General features: G+C 44.7%; 1 protein-coding gene across 1 annotated transcript; it reads right to left on the bottom strand.

Moving 5' to 3' along the window:
- Positions 1–5,950: 5,950 nt before the first annotated feature.
- LOC109324342 lies at positions 5,951–20,167 on the bottom strand. The gene is made up of 6 exons (XM_019556336.1): positions 20,021–20,167; positions 14,903–14,982; positions 13,665–13,776; positions 11,918–12,024; positions 8,050–8,164; positions 5,951–6,175 (listed from the first exon to the last, which is right to left on the bottom strand). The coding sequence occupies exons 1-6, from the start codon at positions 20,097–20,099 to the stop codon at positions 5,985–5,987; spliced, it is 684 nt and encodes a 227-aa protein (XP_019411881.1). The 5' UTR covers positions 20,100–20,167; the 3' UTR covers positions 5,951–5,984.
- Between the last annotated feature and the right edge of the window lie 508 nt (positions 20,168–20,675).

Below are 20,675 nucleotides of genomic sequence, written 5' to 3' on the forward strand. Positions count from 1 at the left end.
AGGAAAAAAGTCCTTGGCAGTGTTTCTTTCTTATCAGGTGCAAGATGCAAGCTGTGCATTTCTAAGAATACTCCATTTCTAACACTGACTTTTTGCTATTTTGCACCAATGAAACCCAAACACAGCAGGACAATCAAGTGATTTGCAGATTGATTCTTGGAAGGATTCTGCTAGAGGAGCAAGAAACACAAAGCACAATGGCTAGCAGGCCACAAAATGAGTTATGAGGGGGGAGGTCGGAGACTAGTTAAAGGTGATTCTAAAAGTTGCCCCTAAGTATCAGTGCAGATACACTTTTAGCTGCTTAAGCCCCATGCCCTCCACTGCCTGTCACCATGGCTTGCTTCAGTATTTGTTAGCTTAACTTGTTTCTGAGGATCCTTCTTCAGGTAATCTTCCTGATGAGGAGCCAGAACACCTAGCTTAAAGCCAGTAAATCCAGAAGGAGGTTAAACTTTACAGGTATGCAAAACAGGCTGTATTTGATTTGAATTCAGATTTGGCCTGAATTGGGGACAGTGATTCAATTTGTTCATTTGGATCACTGTCCCTGATTTGATTCAGCTGAATTTGAATCTGAAGCTTCAATGCTGCTTCATAGAAACAGCGATTTGGACAGAGTCATAGCTTTAAATGTTTTTTCTACATACCTCAAGGTAGCAGATGTGGCTCATGAACATTGCGATGGTGGGGCAGATGAAGCGTCCCACAGGAGCATAGGGTGGGGAGCCCCACATGCTCCATGATGAACACAGAAGTGGACTGTAAGTACTTCTGGTCCACTTCTGGGTCCAATGAGGAGTGCACTGGGCCCACCCCCATGCTCAGTGATCGGCTGCAGGGGGACCCCAGGTGCCCCCCAGACCTAGGAGGCACCAGTCACCGAGCCCCGGGGGGCATGCGGAGGGGCCCCAGTGCACTCCCCGACAGACCCGGAAGTGGACCGGAACGGCTTCTGGTCCATTCCTGAGTCTGCTACCAAGCACACTGGGGAACCCCCTGCTCTCCCATGGGACACTCCATCCACCCAAGCATCACAGCATTCACAAGCCCCCTGGTACCTTAAGGTACGTAGAAAGAACATTTAAAGCTGTGTCTATATCTGAATCTTGGAATCTTTCTGAATCTCTGAATCAATCTGGAGGGTTCCAATTCAATTTGAAAAGATTAAAGGGTCTCCTGATTTGATTCAGATTTGGAGATTTGGCCACCAAATCAGGCTAAATCTCTTCCAAATCAAATCAGGGTGTTAGGGTAATGATATTCGGATCTTGGGGAGCACTGGGTGTGCAGCTGAATAAAGGATTTTTCCTATGTCTCAGCAAAAGCTGCTGGTCACAAGGCTGGATGATGTATTAAAAGTAACCTCAGCAAAAGCCACAGGTCACAAGGCTGGATGATATATTAAAAGTAACTAACTTTGCTAATGCTTAAGTAAACAGATTCCTAACAAAAGGATAAGGTGTAAAGTGCATGATGTGTTGGGTAAAAATAGGATACAGACCAACGGCTATCGTTAGGGGACAAAGCAGAAGTATGGCCTTGGAGATGATGCTGAAGTCAGCAAGAAACCAGAAAGAATGAGCAAGAAACCACAATTGACCAGGAGAAGACAGGGGTCAAAGTCTTAGGCATGCACTCTTAGCAAAGAGGCATGTAAATACATGAAATGCATAGGCAACACCATGCTAAGGAAGCAAACAGTAAACAGAGGCAGAGCTTGAAAGGAGAAATGGGTGGAACCGGAGGGACACAGACGGGGTGAATGTTAATAAGTATGAACCAAGGTTTATAAATGTGGAAAGAACTATTGTTCGGGGCTGCTCCCTGGTTTGTTGTTTTTTTTGGGGAGCTAGTTCAAAGCTGTCTCTATTATGAATAAAGCTGTTTTGAGCAATGTGTGTTGATTTTTGCTCCCTGCTTTCTCTGGCTAATGAGTCACAGGATCCATGGGCTATTGGATTGTCAGCTCCCTAGTCATTGGGCGCTACATGGAGTTGGAGTCTAATATCTTAGCATTAGGGACCAAAGCTTCGCACAGCCCTATTAAACGTTTAAATGCCAGAGTGTTATGAGGTTCTTGATCTAGGTCCTCCATATTAGCATTTTATCATAACATCAATGCACAGTCTGGTGAGAACTGTTCTTACAGCTGGATGGTTAACGCCACAAACTATTCTGAGGTCTCTCTAGGGTCACCTGGTATAGCATCTGGCCTTTTAGCTCTCATTAAAAAGCACATAATTTCACCTGTGAAATGCTGATGTTCTTCCTCCTAGAGACATGTCAAAGACAAATTGAAGACATTCTCTTTACCTTTCATCATAAAGCTTTTTATTCATATGCCAATTCAACTGAATCATTTATTCTCTTAAATACAGTGTAGGAGTCTGATGCAAACATCATGGCTGTCAGTGAAGGTCAATTCCATTTCTTACATTTTGTCTGGGTCAAAACAATACATTTTCTGCATTTTAAAATTCCTTGTGCTCAAGTCTGGATATGGTTCACTGAAAAATCTATAATGAACATAAAGTCCTAAAGTCTTTCTTCCTATTGAAACAGTGCCTGAATGACCCCACTGAAATGAAGATTCACTTTGCTAGTCACATCCTCAACCCTAGAAAAATGGATTTTAATCTTTAGAGTCTACAGTCCATGAGGGCCAGATCTAGAGAGGTGCACTGGCACAAGCAGGCCCCCTTTCACTCCTGCTCAACTCAGTGGCTTTTCTATGGACATGGCATTGAGAGAATCCAGCATGCCAAGTGCGTTGTGGGACTGGGTTGGGATTTGGAGGCCTATTTGAGGGAAAGGAGTAAGCTGGTAAGAGGGAAACCTGTGGAGGTGGGTGGATTCAAAGGGGGATTCATCTCCACCAGTATATCTGGCCTGCTCCTGGGCTGTGGGGTCTTGCTCGAGGCTCTGGAGCCTAGTCAATAAGTGAGAGGTGGGGAGAAGGGAATGGGATGCACTACTGGGGCCATTTGCAAAAGCTGCCTGCACCAGTACCAGCAGGGAATGGGTTAGGCAGTGCAGAGCCCCCAGATGAGCTTCCTGGAAGCTGGGGATTTTCCACTTTTGGAGAAGTTCCATACCTTCTGCAACCCAGATGGTACTCCAAAAAGGGATCTCCAATTGAAGGGATCAGAGCAGGTGCACAAGCTCTGTGAGAGGTGTAGATACCTTCCTTCCCCTGTAGACCACCAATGGGGACTTAACCATATACCTTTTAATGAGAGAACAGTAGTAGGAACATAACATGTATAAACCAGAGGGTATAGGGGACACTACAACACCCCAAGGGGGGCAGGATTCAATAAAGGTTAGGCACTTACAATCCTAGAAATATTCATCCAGTTGACAAGAGACAGGTTTAACAAAATATAAAACACAAACAGCAGAACAAACAATACTGGTTAGCAAAATATAAAATGCACAAAATACAAAATGTCAAATAACAAGAAAAGGTACCTGGAGGGGGGGAAAAGAGAAAACATAATGACCCCTTTTCCACTGCAACAAGAATTTCTCCCTGACAGTTCACTCACCCCAGCTGACACGAACTCAGATCTCCCACATGGCAGACAGAAACTCTACCACAGCCACCAGTGCTGGTACTTTCCACACTGCTAGGGGTTTTGACCTTCCAGGAGCCCCTGCCTCACCTCAAGTTTCCTCACCTCTTGAAGGAGCTGGGGAACCACTCCTGCTGGCTGCAGCCTCTCACAGGGGGGATTCTGGAGCCCAGAGGGCAGCCTCTCCTGCCAGCTGCACACCGCACTGCTGAGGGTCCAGCTGCTGCCTGCAGGTCCCAGTCCTTCAGGTTCTTCTGGGGCACTGCTCTCACCCCGCTGGCCCAGCTCTTGCCAGCTCTTTGAAACTCCTTCCTCATGGTCCCTCACAGGTCTCCCTGAGTCAGCTGCATTGCCCCTTTTATCCCCCTCCAGATGACCCAAGGGGCCAATCAGGGGACATGGAGGGTGAGTGTCTGGGGCCTGATTAGTGAGGAAAGGGAATCCCAAGCCCTCCAATCATCTTTTGCATGTTCAAAACCCCTGGGCCAAATCGTTACCAGCTAGCCCATCACTTCCTGGGGGCTGGTGCTTTTCCACTTTTGGAGAAGTTCCATACCTTCTTTCCTGCCCTACTCCACATAGACCCTCCACTCCTGCTCTTCTCTTTTAAATCCTTCCCTAGAAATCTTTCTCCCATCAAAGGGTTAATTCTTCTTTTGATGATACTTTACTTGTCCCCCACACAGACCCCCATTTCCCACCCCACTTTGCTGCTAATATAGGTAAATACTTTCCTGGGTGATTATAAAGATCATACACCATCTACCAAGTTCTGTTGGTAACAGCTTCCTCTGAGGTAGAAAAGGGTTGCTACATGTAGAGTTTTTCCATGTGTGCAGCCAAACTTAATCCCTCTCCTCCTGCCTGAAGGGCAGCAGTGAAAGCCCTGGCTCACCTTTAAAGGCAGCAGCTTGAAATTTAATGTGTCGTGTCTTGCCATAACCCCCTTCACTACACTCTGTGAAGAAATGTCTGTTGCAGTCCAACACCTGGCAGATCTCACTCAGATATGGAAGTAACTCAGTGAAGTGTTGGATGCTCTGTCAAGATATTCAGGAAGGCTAACTTTCATTTTATGAATTTGAATAAGAGATGTCCTTTTAATTCTAATGACCACAGGTCTAATGAAACAACAGCTTTGATATTATTTGCCTAGTGTGTTTTGTTTATATGTTTAATATATAATGTAGCATATTAATGCGCATTCCAATAAAGTTATATTTGGCTTTGCTTTCAACTTTAACTGAATAATGTAGCCCTAGACCCCTAGCACAGGGGTTGTCAACCAGGGGTACATGTACCCCTAGGGGTACTTGGAAAAGTCCTTGGGGGTACATGCAGGTGGGTGGGGACAGAATACCACCATCCACTACCCTGTGCCACCACCTCCCAGGAGCAGGGCTGGTGGGGAGGGGCATCCCTCTGTGGGCCACTGGTGGGACACAGGGCAGAGGAGGAGGAGCTCACTCATGGTGGCTGCTGCTGGCATCCACCAGTCCACACCGCCACCACTGCCTGCTGCCCCATACCACCACCATATACCACTTTCCCATGGCTAGTTGCACATGTGGCTCTGTGGGCTCCTGACAGCCAGGACACAATTGTCAGATGCGAGGCCTGTCAGCAGCCCATGGAGCCGCATGTGTGACCAGCCGTGGGAAACTGGGGTGCAGCAGTAGCGCAGGATCGTGGGTGGTGGTGGCAGTGTGGAGTGGTGGGTGGCCCAGTGGCTGCCACATGCAAGTCCCCCCACTCTGTGTCCAGCCTCTACCACCAAAAGGTTAGAAACCCCCTGCCCTAGCACATTAGGAAAGCTTCTAGTTTCTTTTTAACTGGAGAAACTATCCATCAGGATATCTGTGATGATGCACCCCTTTTTCTAACTCCTAGATCTGCCCATTCTTTGCATCATAAGTTTTTTTCGTATTTGAAAGGCAGTACCTTCCATAACTAAAAGTATTTTCTTGAACCCAGAGCAAGAGTTGTATTGCAAGAATGCCCCTTTCGCATCATGGATGATACACTTAGGCATGGGAGAAGTCAATGCTGCCACTGTATGTACTCTGTTTATTCCAAGGCTTTATCTCAAGGGCTGTCAAATGAGTATTTTTGAGCAAACTTATATTATATGAATATTTTCTTTACCAAACATATCTTTATCACATGTGCTTGGATATAGACAGTGAACTATATATAAACTACATATTTAAAGAACTCTAGAGCTGAAACTTATGCAAATTTTAGATGCATTCTTGATTTTTCCCCCTGATGCTCATACAACTGATGCTCATACAGCTAAGTGATAATCCATCAGTTTCTCTGTGAATTGATTAAACCAAATTACCCTGCTTTCAAAATAAAATAGGCCTCCACTCTGTGCTTCAAGTTTATTGGATTTGCTGATATCTAGTTACCACAAATTATACAATCAAAATCTTTGTCATGTTTGTGCAACACATCCAACCCTTCTTTGGCAAGTTCTCCAAGAAAGGTATCTATGTGGTGTTTTTCAGCAGAGGCATCAGCTATGGTCTCCCAGCAGGTTACATTAGGAGGGAAGTAAGCAGATGCAACTCCACTTATAGCAGTTGATGCAGCTGGAAAGAAAAAAGCAGAATAATTACTACCCTGAAGCTTGTAGTCTAGGCACAGTAAATGAGTTTGGGTGATACTGTTATCCAGCTGTATTCATCCTTATGGAGTAAAGTTCAAGAATATATCTTCTACCTAAAATAAAGCTGTTCTTCTTTTTTGGATCCTAAAAGTTGTTCAGACTGATTTTATTTGTGTAACTGCCTTAGGGCCTCAATCTCTTCTACTCAGAACAAAAGAAATTTCCACAGTCAACAGTGAATGCTGGAAAGATGGGTTTTCAGTTAAGTTACTGAACTAGAGCTCAAAAGGCCTAGGTTCGATTCAGATGGGCATGTGTTGTGTGGCTTGACTCTTCTCTGAAATTAGAAATGTGCCTCATTTCTAATATGGGGATAATAACATTTTATTTCCTGGGCCAGTGACTGTTTTATACTATGTGCATGGGCCAGGGGCAGGGAATTATTTTAGGTGGAGGGCCACTTACCGAGTTTTGGCAAGCTGTCAAGGGCCACATGGGCATCCCCGCCCCTTGATAAATGACGCACCCCCGGTACTCATTTTGTGATGGAAAGTCCCACCCCCTAACTTCTGACCTTTGCCACCAGAAGCCCCTCCCTTTGCCCTCAGAAGTACTTCTTTCAGCAAAGGGTTTTGCCATCTCAGAACCAAAAAAGTACCAAATTATATTCTAAGGAGTGAATATCTACAACATTCATTAATTTGATTTCAAAAAATATTTTTGTCCAGATTTACATGTGTTGGTGCAGTGCACATAGAGGTGATTGCACAATAGCTTAAAATAAAGTCTTACTCTTGTATATTGTGAAGGGGTGGGTATAGGTTTGTTGGAGGGCTGTGGGTGTATTCATATGTGGGGTGAGGGAGCATGTGGTTGTATGTGTGGATATGTGAGGTGTGGGTGGGTGTGGGGTTTGTAGGGGATTGTGTGGGGGGAGAGGGTGGCTGGGATGTGTGAGGGGGTGTTGGTGTGGGGGTCTGCGTTGAAGGCAATGCAAGGGGAGGTGTGGGTGAACATGTATGGTGAGGTGTGCATGTGGGACTTGCCCTAAACACACACACACACACACACTGCCCCTACCTACATACACCCCACCACCACTGGCATGGCCCTATGCTCCTGGTCCAGTGATGCAGCCAGGAACCATGTGGTGCTGAAGCAGGGTGGGGGCAAGAACCACGGAAACGGCTGGGGGTGGTGGGGCTGGGTGTCTGTCTTCTGCTGCTGGTTCCCTCTGGGTCCTACTGCCCCTAGCTCCTGTCATCTTCGACAGATGGCCAGGAGCAAATAAATATTAATTTACTAATTTTTTTAGGGGCCTCACAGGCCAGATAGATTGGTCTGGCAGGCCGGATCCAGCCCATGTGCCATATTTTGCCCACCCCTGGCATAGGCAGAGATTAACATTATGTGTCCCCAAGTTCAGGGGCCATTAAGCACTGGTGCAGTATAAATGGTAATCACTCTCACTTTATTCCATGCATTAATCGAAACATACTATATGCAGTAGTTACTACACATTTAGTTTAGTACTTCTTTAATGAAATACTAATTAAATGCACAGTATCTATAGTTTGCATTAATGCACAGTAGTTACTGTGCAGTAGCTCCTGTGCAGTTTTTTTTGTTATGGTTACTGTACAGTAGCCTGATAACACTGTGCAGTAGCTTATTGATATGATTTTTGATGAACATGCTATTTTGCAGTATTATTAGGGTACCACGCAGTAAGCATCTCATGTAGATGCACCCACTATTTCTAAACAAGCAGTACTTTAAACGAGTACAAGTGACTATATCAGGATAGCAGCTTATTAAATGATTTTTTAAACAAAAAATGTGTTCAGAAGTGCTTACGATTGCAAACAGCTAGCCTGTTTCCACCAACTAGCTGTGTTGTCCACGAAAACCCAGTAGAACTTCCACATTGCTCATATATCCTGCTTCTTCTTAGAAATCCAAAGTCATAATCCTTATATAGAAACATAGAAAGTAATTCAGTAATATAGGTTACTGAATCAAGTTTATTGCAAGGAGAAGTAGTTCTTTGAATTTCAGTGAAAGTATGTGCTTATAAAGTTGCTCATGACTACATGATTGCAGAAGTATGGCTTTAGTTTGTATATACATGCAGTTATATGTCAGTTGTTACCATATGAATTGGAGAGAACCAAAAGAAAGAAAAAAGAATTTTTAAGAGATTTGAAATGCTGGTCTTGTCTATGTTTAAAGGAGTGGTCTCCAACCTTTTTAAGTAGGAGATCATCTTAAACAACCCAAGATCTAACATGCATCACCACCACTACCCCGCTCCCCCTCACCCAGCTCCCCCTGTGGAACTCTGTGGAAAGGGAAGGAGGGGGCAGATTGAGGCAGAGAGAGAAAAAATTATTTGGGGGTGCATCTTCCCAGCAAGTAAGTCAAGTACATCCCACCCAGCCGGAGCCCTACTCAACTTACCCCTGCTCCTGCCTCTGCAACACTGTCCCTCACCACGGGGACCCTGATCTAGCCCCTGCCCCTTCCCTCCCTCATGGACTGACCTGCTGGGCTAGAGCATGTGCATACATGCACGCAGGCACTCAGCCCCCCACCCCAGCCTCAGATTGACTCCAGGAGGATCTGAGATCTACCAGTGGTTGGTGACCACTGATTTAAAGGGTCTTGCTGGCATAGCTATGCCAGTAGAGCTAAACCAACAAACTTTCCTAACCTATGTGGGAAATCTATTTTATATTGGCAAAAGAGTTCTTTTCTCAGAAGAGCAAATGAATTAACTGTGTACAGACACCAGGAATAATTTATTAGTTTTTTAATGCTAAAATATGCAAGCCATTTGCTGACAGAGTCAGTGAGAAGTGAGGACAAAAATAATCAGCCCCACAGCTAATATGGTTATGTCAAAACTTTGAATGTAGACCACTTCTGTGACAGATGAAGGGAGGAAGGAAATAATGAATGCTATGGTTATAGAATAACTGTAAATTTGGGGAGGAAATATTAAGAAGAATTGATAGTGTGTGAGTATCCACTAGGATATAGAGTGAAAAAAAGTTAAATATCATGGCCACATCCAGACAAGTGAGCATGTGCCTGTTGTGGCATCTCAAACTAGTTTGAGAAGCTGCAAGAGACATACTGGAAATGAAAAAATGTTCCCTGCACTGCATATTTGCAGCGCAGACTTTAAGGTTAGGGACAGACATTACACATAAACTGGGTTAAGTAATCAGAAACTGGTTTAAACCTGTAACAAAACATAAGTTTAGTGCACATAAACCAGTTTCAAAATGGCTGAAACTGGTTTAAGAGATATCTGGTTGAATGTAGTATCAGCCTTAACTGATTTGGGTCAAAACAATTTATGCAATGTCTGTCCCAGACCCCTTCCTGGTTTAAGTTAAACCAGAGTCCCCCAGTATCCCAGATGCTTTGCAGCCCTAGGCTGGGCTCTGTGCTCCAGAGAACAGGCTGGCCCCGCCCCTCTCCTCCCTAGCCAGAGATCTGGGGGAGACTGCAGGCATAGCAGAGTCTTGCCTGGATTCCCTTGCTTCTCACTGCTCAAGCAAGGATTCCCCCCTCCTTCCCATCTCCCACAGCACAGACCCCAGCCCCTTGGACCCTAGACATGTGGTATGCTAGCTAATGCTGAGAGGTGTGTGTGTGTGTGTCTCCAATTTCACTGGGACAGGACAAAGGCAGACAGGACAGTGTCCACCTAAGGCTTTTTGGAGCTAATCAACAGGTCAGCTGGTAATGTCCCTCTGTTCCTTCCTTGGAAAAAGCTGTTTAAGAAGAGTTTGAACTAATAAGAGCGATTTTTGTTTTGTTGATAAGCTGATAAACACTGTCAGATTTGTAGACAATATAAAAAAACAGAGAGAGGGACATTTAGAAGCTCAGTATCATCAACAGATGCATGCATTGCACACACCCCCAGCCCTTTGCCTCAGAGTGATAGCCCAGGGATGGGGTCTGGCAACACTCCCACCCCTTGAGCAGTGAGTGGGAAAAAGCCTGAGATGGCACAGGCAGAGTTGGGGTTTAAACTTCAACCTAAACAGGGGTCCTGCTGAGGCCTAGCCCTGCTCCCCCTCAGCTCAGCAGTGTGGAAGGGAAGAGATTGCTGCTTTAGCACCTCCCACCCCTTGACTTCAAGCCTGAGCCACTGCAGGCATGTGCCTGCATTTCTTCAGTCCAGAGGGAATGTCTGTGTGGTTGAAAACTGGTTCAACCTAGGCAGGTTAGACTAACCTGAAAAGATTGAATCAATTCAGGCACAGGCTTTTTGAGTGTCTGTCCCTAATCTAAATTTGATACCAGGAAATCCTGGTATCAAAAAAAAGTAACCATGCTGCAGCCTTACCCTGCTCCTGTTTACTCCAGCATGTCCTGGAGGGAGCAGCAGCAACATGTGGCAGCCATAGAGACGCTCTGGCCAGGTGCTAAAGCATCTCTCTGGCGGACCCAACCTCTAGTTGCCTCTGGGCATGCCCCAGGAGCGCAGACTGTGTTGCTGCTTTTTTTCAGCGTGCATTTTTTTTTTTTGATAAAGGGATTTCCCAATATCAAATTTAGAATTGGCCCTACAAATATACAGCACAGGGAACAGTTTTTCATTCCAACCATGCCTCTTGTGTTGTCTCAAACTGCTTTGAGAGGCCATAAAAGGTGCATGCTCACCTATCTGGACATGGCCCATGATTCCAATGATCTGACTCAAGCAGGGAGTATAGTGTTAAAATTAGAGCAAAAAAGAGCTTGTCTAATTTTTCTCTTATTTATACAGGCAGTCCTTGACTTACAACTGTTTGGGTTACAACAAATGTCACTTGTGACCTTTGTAAATTATGATAGTGTTCAAGGTTCCGATAAAGTTTCAACTGTACAACACTGGACACAGCTGTCTCCAGCTGGTAAATCTGTTGTGTTGGGATATGGGGGCAGGGGGAGCGGATCCAAGCCCCCCATAGCGAGGGAGGGATTGGGGCTGGGGCTGGGACAAGCTGCCCAGCCGGGGCGGGGGGGGCATGAGGAGAAGGTGGGGCAGCTTCTGCCACTGCACACCGCTGGTCCAGGAGGGCATGGGAAGGGGGAGGTCCCCCAGATCTGTGCAAGGTGGGCAGGGCTGGGACTGCACCAAGCTGCGCTCCAGGTGGGCAGCAGAAGGCGGTAGGAGCAGGGGCTATTCTCTCCTGCTGTTCACCAAGCCAATTAAACAAAGATTAGATTAAGGGTAAATTTCTGATCTGCTCACTCAGGCCTGGATTTTCTAATAGGAGTTAGATGACTAAATAACTTTGAGAAGCCGGCTTCAGATATAACTGTAGTGGGTATAATAAAAGTTCTAGAATAAGAATAGAAAGTTTAAACACACGAAGTCTCTCACAGTGACTCTCAACCAGGGTGCTGTAGCATCCTGGGGTCCCTGCAGATTGTCTTGAACAGTGCCATACAGTGTGAGGAGATAAGCAGGTAAGTGCAGGCCTTGGGCTTGTCCCTGCCCAGCTGATCCCTAACCACAACTGCCCAGCCCCTTTGCAAAGAGGTAGCACTGTTATATATAAATTAGTTTTTGAAATTGGGTGCTACTCAGGTCACAAAATTTATGGAGGGGTGCTTTGCATCTCATGCAGGGTGCCTAGTCCAAAAAGGGTGAGAGCCACTGGTCTAGTATGTTAAGGAATGAAGTTGCCATAGTGCTGATAGTAACAATATATATTACCTGGTTGCACATTGGCTTGCAGTAGTGGACATGGCCAATGCTGACACACACCAGACCACCATTTGGAGGGGCCAGAGGAAGGGAGCACTTGTCTAGTGCCTTGCAAGCTTTAGAATGAGAACATAATGCATATCAAATATTGGCAGTGACAGCAGTTTCACAGAATTATGCAATGACTGGAAGAAATTGTAGGGGTACATATTGAAATTAGAATCAATCCAAGCCAAGGACTTCATATTCTTCCATGCTCTTGTTCAGTCTTGCTGTTTGAATCACAAAGGAGACACATTTTGGCAAGATGATCATTTTTTGTCAAAAAATTATTCTTCATTGAGAAACTACGTCTAACAGAAAATTTGGGACCTTCCCCAGCTATACTTTTGTGTTTTAAAGTTTATAATGTTGCCTTTGGCTCAAGTTGTCATTTACATCCTGTGCACGTAAATTTGATAGCTTCACATTTAAAATAATTCAAGTGGAATACAGTCTTATAGAAAACATGATAAGGTGCCCATACCGAATTCCAGAAACCTACTTATGAAGCTAGTCTTATGTCTTACAACAAAAAGGGCCAGAAATATCTCTTTTTAAATTAAATCCGACTGATGCAAAACACTAACCCCCCCAAAAAATATAACCATCGCTTAAAGTCATAGTCCCAGTTTGGTGAACTCTTACCATTAAAAAAACCCATGCATGGTGGGGGGCGAGGTGTGTGCGCATGTGCATGTGTATGTTTATGCATTGGACCACCAAGTAACATCTGAATTGCTTCTGGAACTGAAGCTAGGCTGTTTAAAGTAAACATGGATGCATTTTGCAGTGTAGAAAGCAAAGCTGTGAGTGTTTTGGGAAAAGGCTTGGTGGAGGAAAGGAACAGAACTGCCACCAAAACTGTGGCATATGCCATTCCAAGAGATCTGGACCCAGTGCCATCTTAAGAGCTCCAAGTCCCCATCCATTGGTGCTGAAAAAAAGGCATGTGACAGATACCCCTGGACAGGACAGAATTGTTCAGGGACACAAAATAATGAGGGAACCAGAGCAGGAGCACACAATCACATGAAAAATCAAATTACACAAAACATGGAATGGGCCAGCATATGCGTGCAAGCACAATCACAGCAATAACTATCACATAATTAAACATGGTGTGGATCCCAATCAACACTGTGCCAAGGGCTTCTAAAATCTTTAAGGCAGCCCTGCCAAGGAATATAAGTATCTGAAAGGAAACTATGTGCCATGTCAGGCCCATAGCCAGCCAAGCAAGGATGCACATGCACATCTGTGTGTAAACACATTCGACAAAGAGCCTGCTCTGGAGTATCTAGGGAGCAGCGAGGACTGACAGGTCCAGGCTTTTGCACCTTGCTAAGGGTGAGGAAGCCTGTGAAATGATCTTCCTTATCTCTTCAATGACCGTGCTGCTATACAAACTGAGGCTTGATCCTTTTAACTTCCTTGACTAATGGCACAGACCTATATGCAATCTCATAGTCCCAGATATCCAGCAGTATGTTGGCACTGAATTCCCACTGATCCCTGTAGATTTCTCCTAGTGCTTCCACAAGCATCTGGTACCAGCCAAGACCAGGAAAAGGGGGCTCAAGAAAGCTCAAGGGAGTTGGACTTGGGGCCTTGAGGCAAGTCCATCACTAATGAGGTCCAAAGGATTTATCTGTGTGCTACAGCATGAATGCATTTAAGATAAAAATTAAGAGTGTTTGCCATTGTATGTCCTCACCTTTTGCCTGAACTTCTCGCAGGAGCTCAAGTACATGTTGCACTCTCCATGCCAGGGCATTGATTTTATTTCTGCTTTGGGGAAGCATTTCCTCAAAGCACTGGGAAAATGTCTGCAGAAGGAGAAAAAGGAGGACAATTGGTAGGAAAGATTTTGAACATCAGTAAGGAGAGCAACAGCAAGCATTCTTTTTATTACCAGTATATTACATACTATAATGAACTTATGCTTAAAACATGTCTGTATAAACTAATTTATATGCCCCGCCTCCCCTGTATGCAGACACGAGGTTATTATACCTCGTGCATGATGGGATATTGATCTTTGTTGTAGTATATACAGTAAAACCACATTATAACCAGCCCATCAGGGACCAGGAGAAAAGTTATCTAAAAAAGGGAGTTTGTGATATTGATATTACTCATTTTACTGCTTCATAATCATGAAAAAAACACTTCTGGCTGTTGGGATTTTTAAAAATTGGAAGTTGTTATAAACAGGGTTTGTTATATTGAGATTGTACTCCATATGTAAGTACTTACGCTAAGGAACAGATCCAAAGCAATCACATTACCTCCATATATATTCTCTAGATTAGCGTGGTGCCGGAAGATCTGCGTGTGTTGTGAGTAGAAGGAATGGAACCCCTCCCCACAGAACAGCAGCAGTTTTTTGTGGCCTATATGTTACCTCCCTGTGGAGAGAAGTGTCCCTAGGGTACAATCAAATGTATTTACATCTCTTTCTGCTCTTTCTCTATGACTAATCCGTGGTCCAAGTGTAATCTTGCCATCCTGCCCCTCCATCTACTCCACATTTTTCACTGCCTTGAAGGATCTCTGCATGATTTGACCCTAATACTGGAGCTAGCCTATATAAAGATAAGACATGATTCCCTGAGCAGACTCCAACCAGTCACACAACTGCAGAACATGTTGTACAGTTTTACAGCTGGTATGTACTGTAGGACTTTGTGACTAAAGGTAATAGCTCTGCTGAGCTAGCAGGGATATTCTTCATTTTACTCTAGCTAGAAGACAGTAGTTCGACTTATCTAATTGCTCTTTTCTCTATGTAGCCCTGTCAGATGTAGTTAAAAATGGAAGGAGCTCTCTGATGCCATCTACTGATGATCTGGAAGAGAAGTGGCAAAAGACACATGCATGCACACAGGTGAACACAAAAACACACCCCTCAGATCTAACGCTATCTAGTATATAAGAGCAGAGTTGTTTTACCTTTAGCTGCTGAGTCAAACTGGTTAAATTAGCATTTTTACAATCATCATGATCATCAATGACTTTTGTCTGAAGACAATCTAAAAACAGAGAGGCCAGTATATCACATATTAATGCTTCTAAAAACCCACAGCCTAGTTCTTTCTGCATATTGACAAGTCATAATAGAACATTTAAGGACGATGCCTGGGATGGTGGATTGTTATATTTCTTATATGGACAACCCTGAAAGGCTTAGAGGGCCAATAGCAACTACTCACCAGAGTATAGCCTGGAAACATATTTGAAAGAAATATGTCCTTTAATTGCAGACTGGAGGATACAGCTTTAAATGGCCATGTGAGAAACTGAAGCTGCTTAAACTTGCACTGGAGACTGATTATGTTCTTAGGTTTAAGTGTAGAGCTATAAATATCCCTTAGACCTACCTATACTCATCTTCCTACTAAGCAGCATGAAACACTGTGGATGCATCTACACAGGACATTTACTGTGTAGATTAATTAGTTCTGTAGTAAACATCTCATGTATAGAAGTGTAACCCTATTAGGCCACAGGAAACTAATAAACTCCATAGCAAGGTAGTACTTGTAAATACAAGTACTATTCTGCTGTGAAGTTTTTTACTGTGCAGCAGCACATGTGTAAAAGCTGGCGCAGATAGATGGCTGGAGCCAGCTGCCTGCTGGCAAGCCCCACACTGGAGCACCCTTGTGTCCCAGCCAGTCCCTCCACAGCACATTGAGTTGGGCAGAAGCATCCCCAGGCTGCCAGGCTGACCCCCCCAGATCCCCTGCCAGCCAGGGCTGCTCTGACCTGGCTCAACACACTGTTGTCTAATAGCACATGCAGATGCACCCTGCCAGTCACAAAGCAGAGACTGCTTGTTGACATGTTCTTGATGAAAGGAAAGATGGAGAGCAGAAAAGTAGAGACCCTGGGCTTCAGAAAAGCAGACTTCAACTCACTCAGGGAACTTATGGGCAGGATCCCCTGGGAAGCCAGACTAAGGGGGGGAGGAGTCCAGGAGAGCTGGCTGTACTTCAAAGAAGCCTTACTGAGAGTGCAGGAACAAACCATCCCTATGCACAGGAAGACTAACGAGTATAGCAGAAGACCAGCTTGGCTTAGCAGGAAACACTTCAACAAACTAAATCACAAAAAGGAAGCTTATAAGAAGTGGAAACTTGGACAAATGACTAGGGAAGACTATAAAAGCATTGCTCAGGCAAGCAGGGATGAAGTCAGGAAGGCCAAAGCACAATTGGAGTTACAGCTAGCAAGGGCTGTGAAAGGTAACAGGAAGGGTTTCTACAAGTCTGTCAGCAGCAAGAGGAGAATCAGGGAAGGTGTGGGTCCCTAACTGAATGGAGGGAGGGGGCAACCTTGTGACAGAGGATGCAGAAAAGTCTGAAGTGCTCAATGCTGTCTTTGCCTCATTCTTCACAGGCAAGGTCAGCTCTCAAACTGCTGCACCAGACAGCACAGTGTGAGGAGGAGGTGAGCAGCCCTCAGTGGTGAAAGAACAGGTTAGGGACTATTTAGAAAAGCTGTGTACAAGTCCATGGGGTCAGATGGGATGCACCCAAGGGTGCTGAGGGAGTTGGCTGATGTGATTACAGAGCCACTGGCCATCATCTTCAAAAACTCATGGCAATCAGGAGAGGTCCTGGATGATTGGAAAAGGGCAAATATAGTACCCATATTTAAGAAAGGGAAGAAGGAGGATCCAGGGAACTACAGACTAGTCAGCCTCACCTCTGTCCCTGGAAAAATCATGGAGAAGATCTTCAAGCAATTCATTTCTAAGCACTTGGAGGAGAAAAAGGTGATTAGGAACAGTCAGCATGGATTCACCAAGGTCCAGCCTGATTGCCTTCTAGGATGAGATGACTGACTCTGTGGATGTGGGGAGACTGATGGATGTGGTGTAACTTGATTTTAGCAAGGCATTTGATACGATCTCCTACAACATCCCTGCGGGCAAGCTAAGGAACTATGGGCTGGATGAGTGGACTGTAAGGTGGATAGAAAACTGGCTGAAGCATCAGGCTCAGTGAGTAGTAATTAATGGCTTGATGTCTAGTTGGCAGCCAATAGCAAATGGAGTGCCCCAGGGTTCAGTCCTGGGGCTGGTTTTGTTCAGTGTCTTCATCAACAACCTGGAAGATGACATACAGTGCACCTTCAGCAAGTTTGCACATAACAACAAGCTGGTGGGGAGTAGTAGATACACTGGAGGGTAGGGCTAGGATTCAGAGTGACCTAGACAAACTGGAGAATTGAGCCAAAAGAAATCTTATGAGGTTCATCAAGTACAAGTGCAAAGTCCGGTACTTAAAATGGAATAATCCCATGCACCTGTACAGGCTGGGGGCTGAGAGGCTGGGCAGTAGCTCTGCAGAAAAGGACCTGGGGGTTACAATGGACAATAAGCTGAATATGACCCAACAGTGTGCCCTTGTTGCCAAGAAGGCTAATGGCATCCTGGGCTGTATTGGTAGGTATGTTGCCAGTAGGTCAAGGGAAGTGATTATTCCTCTCTATTCAGCACTGGTGAGGCCACATCTGGAGTACTGTGTTCAGTTTTGGGCCCCCCACTACAGAAAGGATGTGGACAAATTGGAGAGACTCCAGCAGAGGGCAACAAAAATGGTGAGGGGGCTGAAGTGCATGACTTATGAAGAAAGACTGAGGGAAGTGAGCTTATTTAGTTTAGAGAAGAGGAAGCTGACAAGGGACTTAATAGCAGCCTTCAGCTACCTGAAGGACGGTTCAAAAGAGGATGGAGCTAGACTGTTTTTAGTAGTGGCAGATGATAGAACAAGGAGCAATAGCCTCAAGCTGCAGCAAGGGAAGTTTAGGTTAAATATTAGGAAGAATTTTCTCACTAGGAGGGTTGTAAAACACTGGAACAGGTTACCCAGAGAAGTGGTGGAAGCTTCATCCTTGGAGGTTTTCAAAACCCGGCTAAACAAAGCTTTGGCTGGGATGAGATAGTTGGGGCTGGTCCCACTTTGAGCAGGGTGTTGGACTAGATGACCTCTGAAGGTCCCTTCCAACCCTACCTTTTTATGATTCTATGATTCTATGTTCCTTAACCATAACTGAGCCCCAGACTCTACTACCTTCCAGTTCAGGGAATTAGCGGGGGAAGCCTTTTTGAGACAACTTCCTTAGAATTTTGAACCTCTTCCAAGGAAAGCACAAAAAATGTAGTAAAAAATAGCACATCTGGTGTTTTTAGTCAACAGTCTAGTAGTTACAGCACTTGAGCAGGAAACAAAAGACTGAAGGTCTTGTCACTGTCTTTTTCCTCAAATGGGTTTTGAACCTATATCTTCTACTTCTAAGCAAAATGCTTGAACTATTGAGCCACAACCTCTGTAGCACTAAAGCATCTCTTTTCTTTGGTTGACAGTGATCTAGTTGGCGTCTGAAAGAGAAGAAGACAGGGGAGCCAGATGGGAGCTGAGCTGGCAGGACTGTGGCTCAGTAAGAAAGACACGGGCCTGAAAAGGAAAGACTCTAAGTACTACTCCCGTGCACAGAGAAGACAGAAGCAAACCTTCTGCTATCATAACATTTCATTCAATAATACCAAAAACCCAAGCACCAGTAGGGGCCACTGCCAGAGCTTCAGACTCCTTAAGCCATGCTCATCACCAAATCATGCTCCTTCTGCTTAAGACTCCTTCTCACCCCACAAATTTTCTCCTCCCAGCTTCCCAGTGTACTAGCTTCAACAGGAGTAGTTGGAAGTATGATCAGCAATGTGCTTCTGTGGCCTAATGGTTAGACTACATGGCTAGAAAGTTAAGAGATATACCCTCAGATCCCTTTTGGGTGAGAGAGTATTTAGAAGTTTGGTCTCCCACTTGCTCAGCAAGCATCTCAACCACAAGGCTCGAAGACAAAAAGGCTCCCATTCTGTTAAGCCACAGATGGGAATAATTTTCTGTGACTAACATTTCTAGGATAGATATGGAGATTACGTAGGTGGAATCCACTCACAACAGAGCATAAGGGGCTCATTCTGAGCCAAAAGAGTAAACTACTTGCAGGAGGAGTAAGATCTAAACCAATCCATGAAAGTATCTCCAAATGTCAGGTAATGAGTACTGTAGAGTGCTAAGTTTGGGTCTGAGGGGCACTCCCTCTAAGACCTACCTTTGGACTCACTGCTTCCCATGAAAAGAACTAAATAAAATCTGTTTCCTTAAAGTTCTTCTTTCTTAAAGGTCACAAATATAAGATTATATAAAAGTTTAAAACAAGCGAACATTACTTGTCAAATAAATAATGACAGTATCTAGCAGCTAGGAACACATTTTGACTGAATTTGTCCAAACACAGATTTTTATGGGTGTATTTGAACAATCATTGTATAACATAAGAAATTAATAGCACAGTCAAAGTAAGCAATTTATGAAGAATCTCTAGGCTGAAAACCATGTGAACACAAGAGTTGGAAACCCCCAGCACACATAGCAGAGCATGCCACGTGAGGCCATTTTGCTCAGCATACCATAGGTGCCTGGGCTCTGGGCAGCTGCTGCTAGCCACAGAGCCTAGGCTACTTGCAGCAGGTGGCCAAGAGCTACGAGTCCTGCTGCAAGCATCCTACCCAGCCTGGGCTGGCTGTAGCTGGGAGGCTGCCAACAGCTGCACCAGTCTGCACAGCCCCAGCCAGGCTCCATAGTGGCAGTGACTACACGTGTGCCTTGGAGTGCAGGGCAGGGAAGGAGCTGGGGCAGTGCAACCCTGGCTCTTCCCCTGCTGTCCACCCAGAGGCACATGTACAACTGCTGCCAGCAACAAGGATCAGGCCTTTCACAGCTCCCCTGCAGTCTGCCCTGGGTATGCCAAGTTGAGGGTTGGGGTGATTCTGGCACTCCAGCCAAAAATGTTGCTGACCCCTGGTCTAACAAGTGTAGCTAAGGATGTTACTTTTCATATAAAAACAAATGACGTGGGTGCTCAAATAGCTGTTTTAGACACACCGCTATCAATTTAGATGCCCAAATATGGCAATAGCTGCCTTCTACTAAGGGTCCAAATTTTTAAAAAAATATGTTTCCTTTAAGGTAATAGTAGTAAAGACTAGTCATAGCTTACCTGCACCAAACCATAGTGCAATCATGAAAAACAGCATACTCCAAGGGCTGTGAGAGTGGCATTTCATTGCTGCTAGCATAGTTAAAGGAGTAGTTTGACTTCTTTGCTTATGAAGTCAAAAACTGAAATTCAGAAACTGGGGACAAGGCTACCGTTAAATTACTGGTTATTTACATTGTGGTTTGTCCAAAGTTAACAAGGTAAAAATAATTACAGAGTATGCACACACATTACCTAAGTATACACATTACCTAAGCTGTTGGGAAACCACTTGAAACCCTGCCAGGAATATCCAGGCAAAATTTCTCAACATGGTTGTGGGTAGGTAAATCTGCAGTGCCTGCTTGTTCTGCCAAAAGAATTGGCAAATCCTCTGACTAATTAACTGTTCTGCTATAAATATCTTCATCATTTTTTATCATCTTGCCAAACTACAAATGCTGCCTGCATTGTCATCTCTAAAAAGAAAAGGAACCAGAAAAATAATTGGTTCAGCAACAGGTGTTTTCACTTGCTTTAGAGCTACTGGACCAGCAGAGATAACAGTAAAGGAAGGTAACTAGGTCAATTGATCAGTTGTATTGAATAAATCATCCAATGCAGTTAGCCCTGCAAGACTGGTTCACCACTGCCTGGTACCTTTTGTATCTGGTTA

Source organism: Crocodylus porosus, unplaced genomic scaffold, assembly GCF_001723895.1.
Source record: "Crocodylus porosus isolate Cpor-Errol unplaced genomic scaffold, CroPor_comp1, whole genome shotgun sequence".
Classification (NCBI taxonomy): domain Eukaryota; kingdom Metazoa; phylum Chordata; order Crocodylia; family Crocodylidae; genus Crocodylus; species Crocodylus porosus.

Coding starts and splice junctions, on each gene's coding strand:
- LOC109324342 (XM_019556336.1), bottom strand. CDS start 20,099: ATGCTAGCAGCAATGAAATGCCACTCTCACAGCCCTTGGAGTATGCTG. Junction 12,025..13,664: donor GCGAGAAGTTCAGGCAAAAG/GTGAGGACATAC, acceptor CTCATTCTAAAG/CTTGCAAGGCACTAGACAAG. Junction 8,165..11,917: donor GCAAGCCAATGTGCAACCAG/GTAATATATATT, acceptor TTTCTATATAAG/GATTATGACTTTGGATTTCT.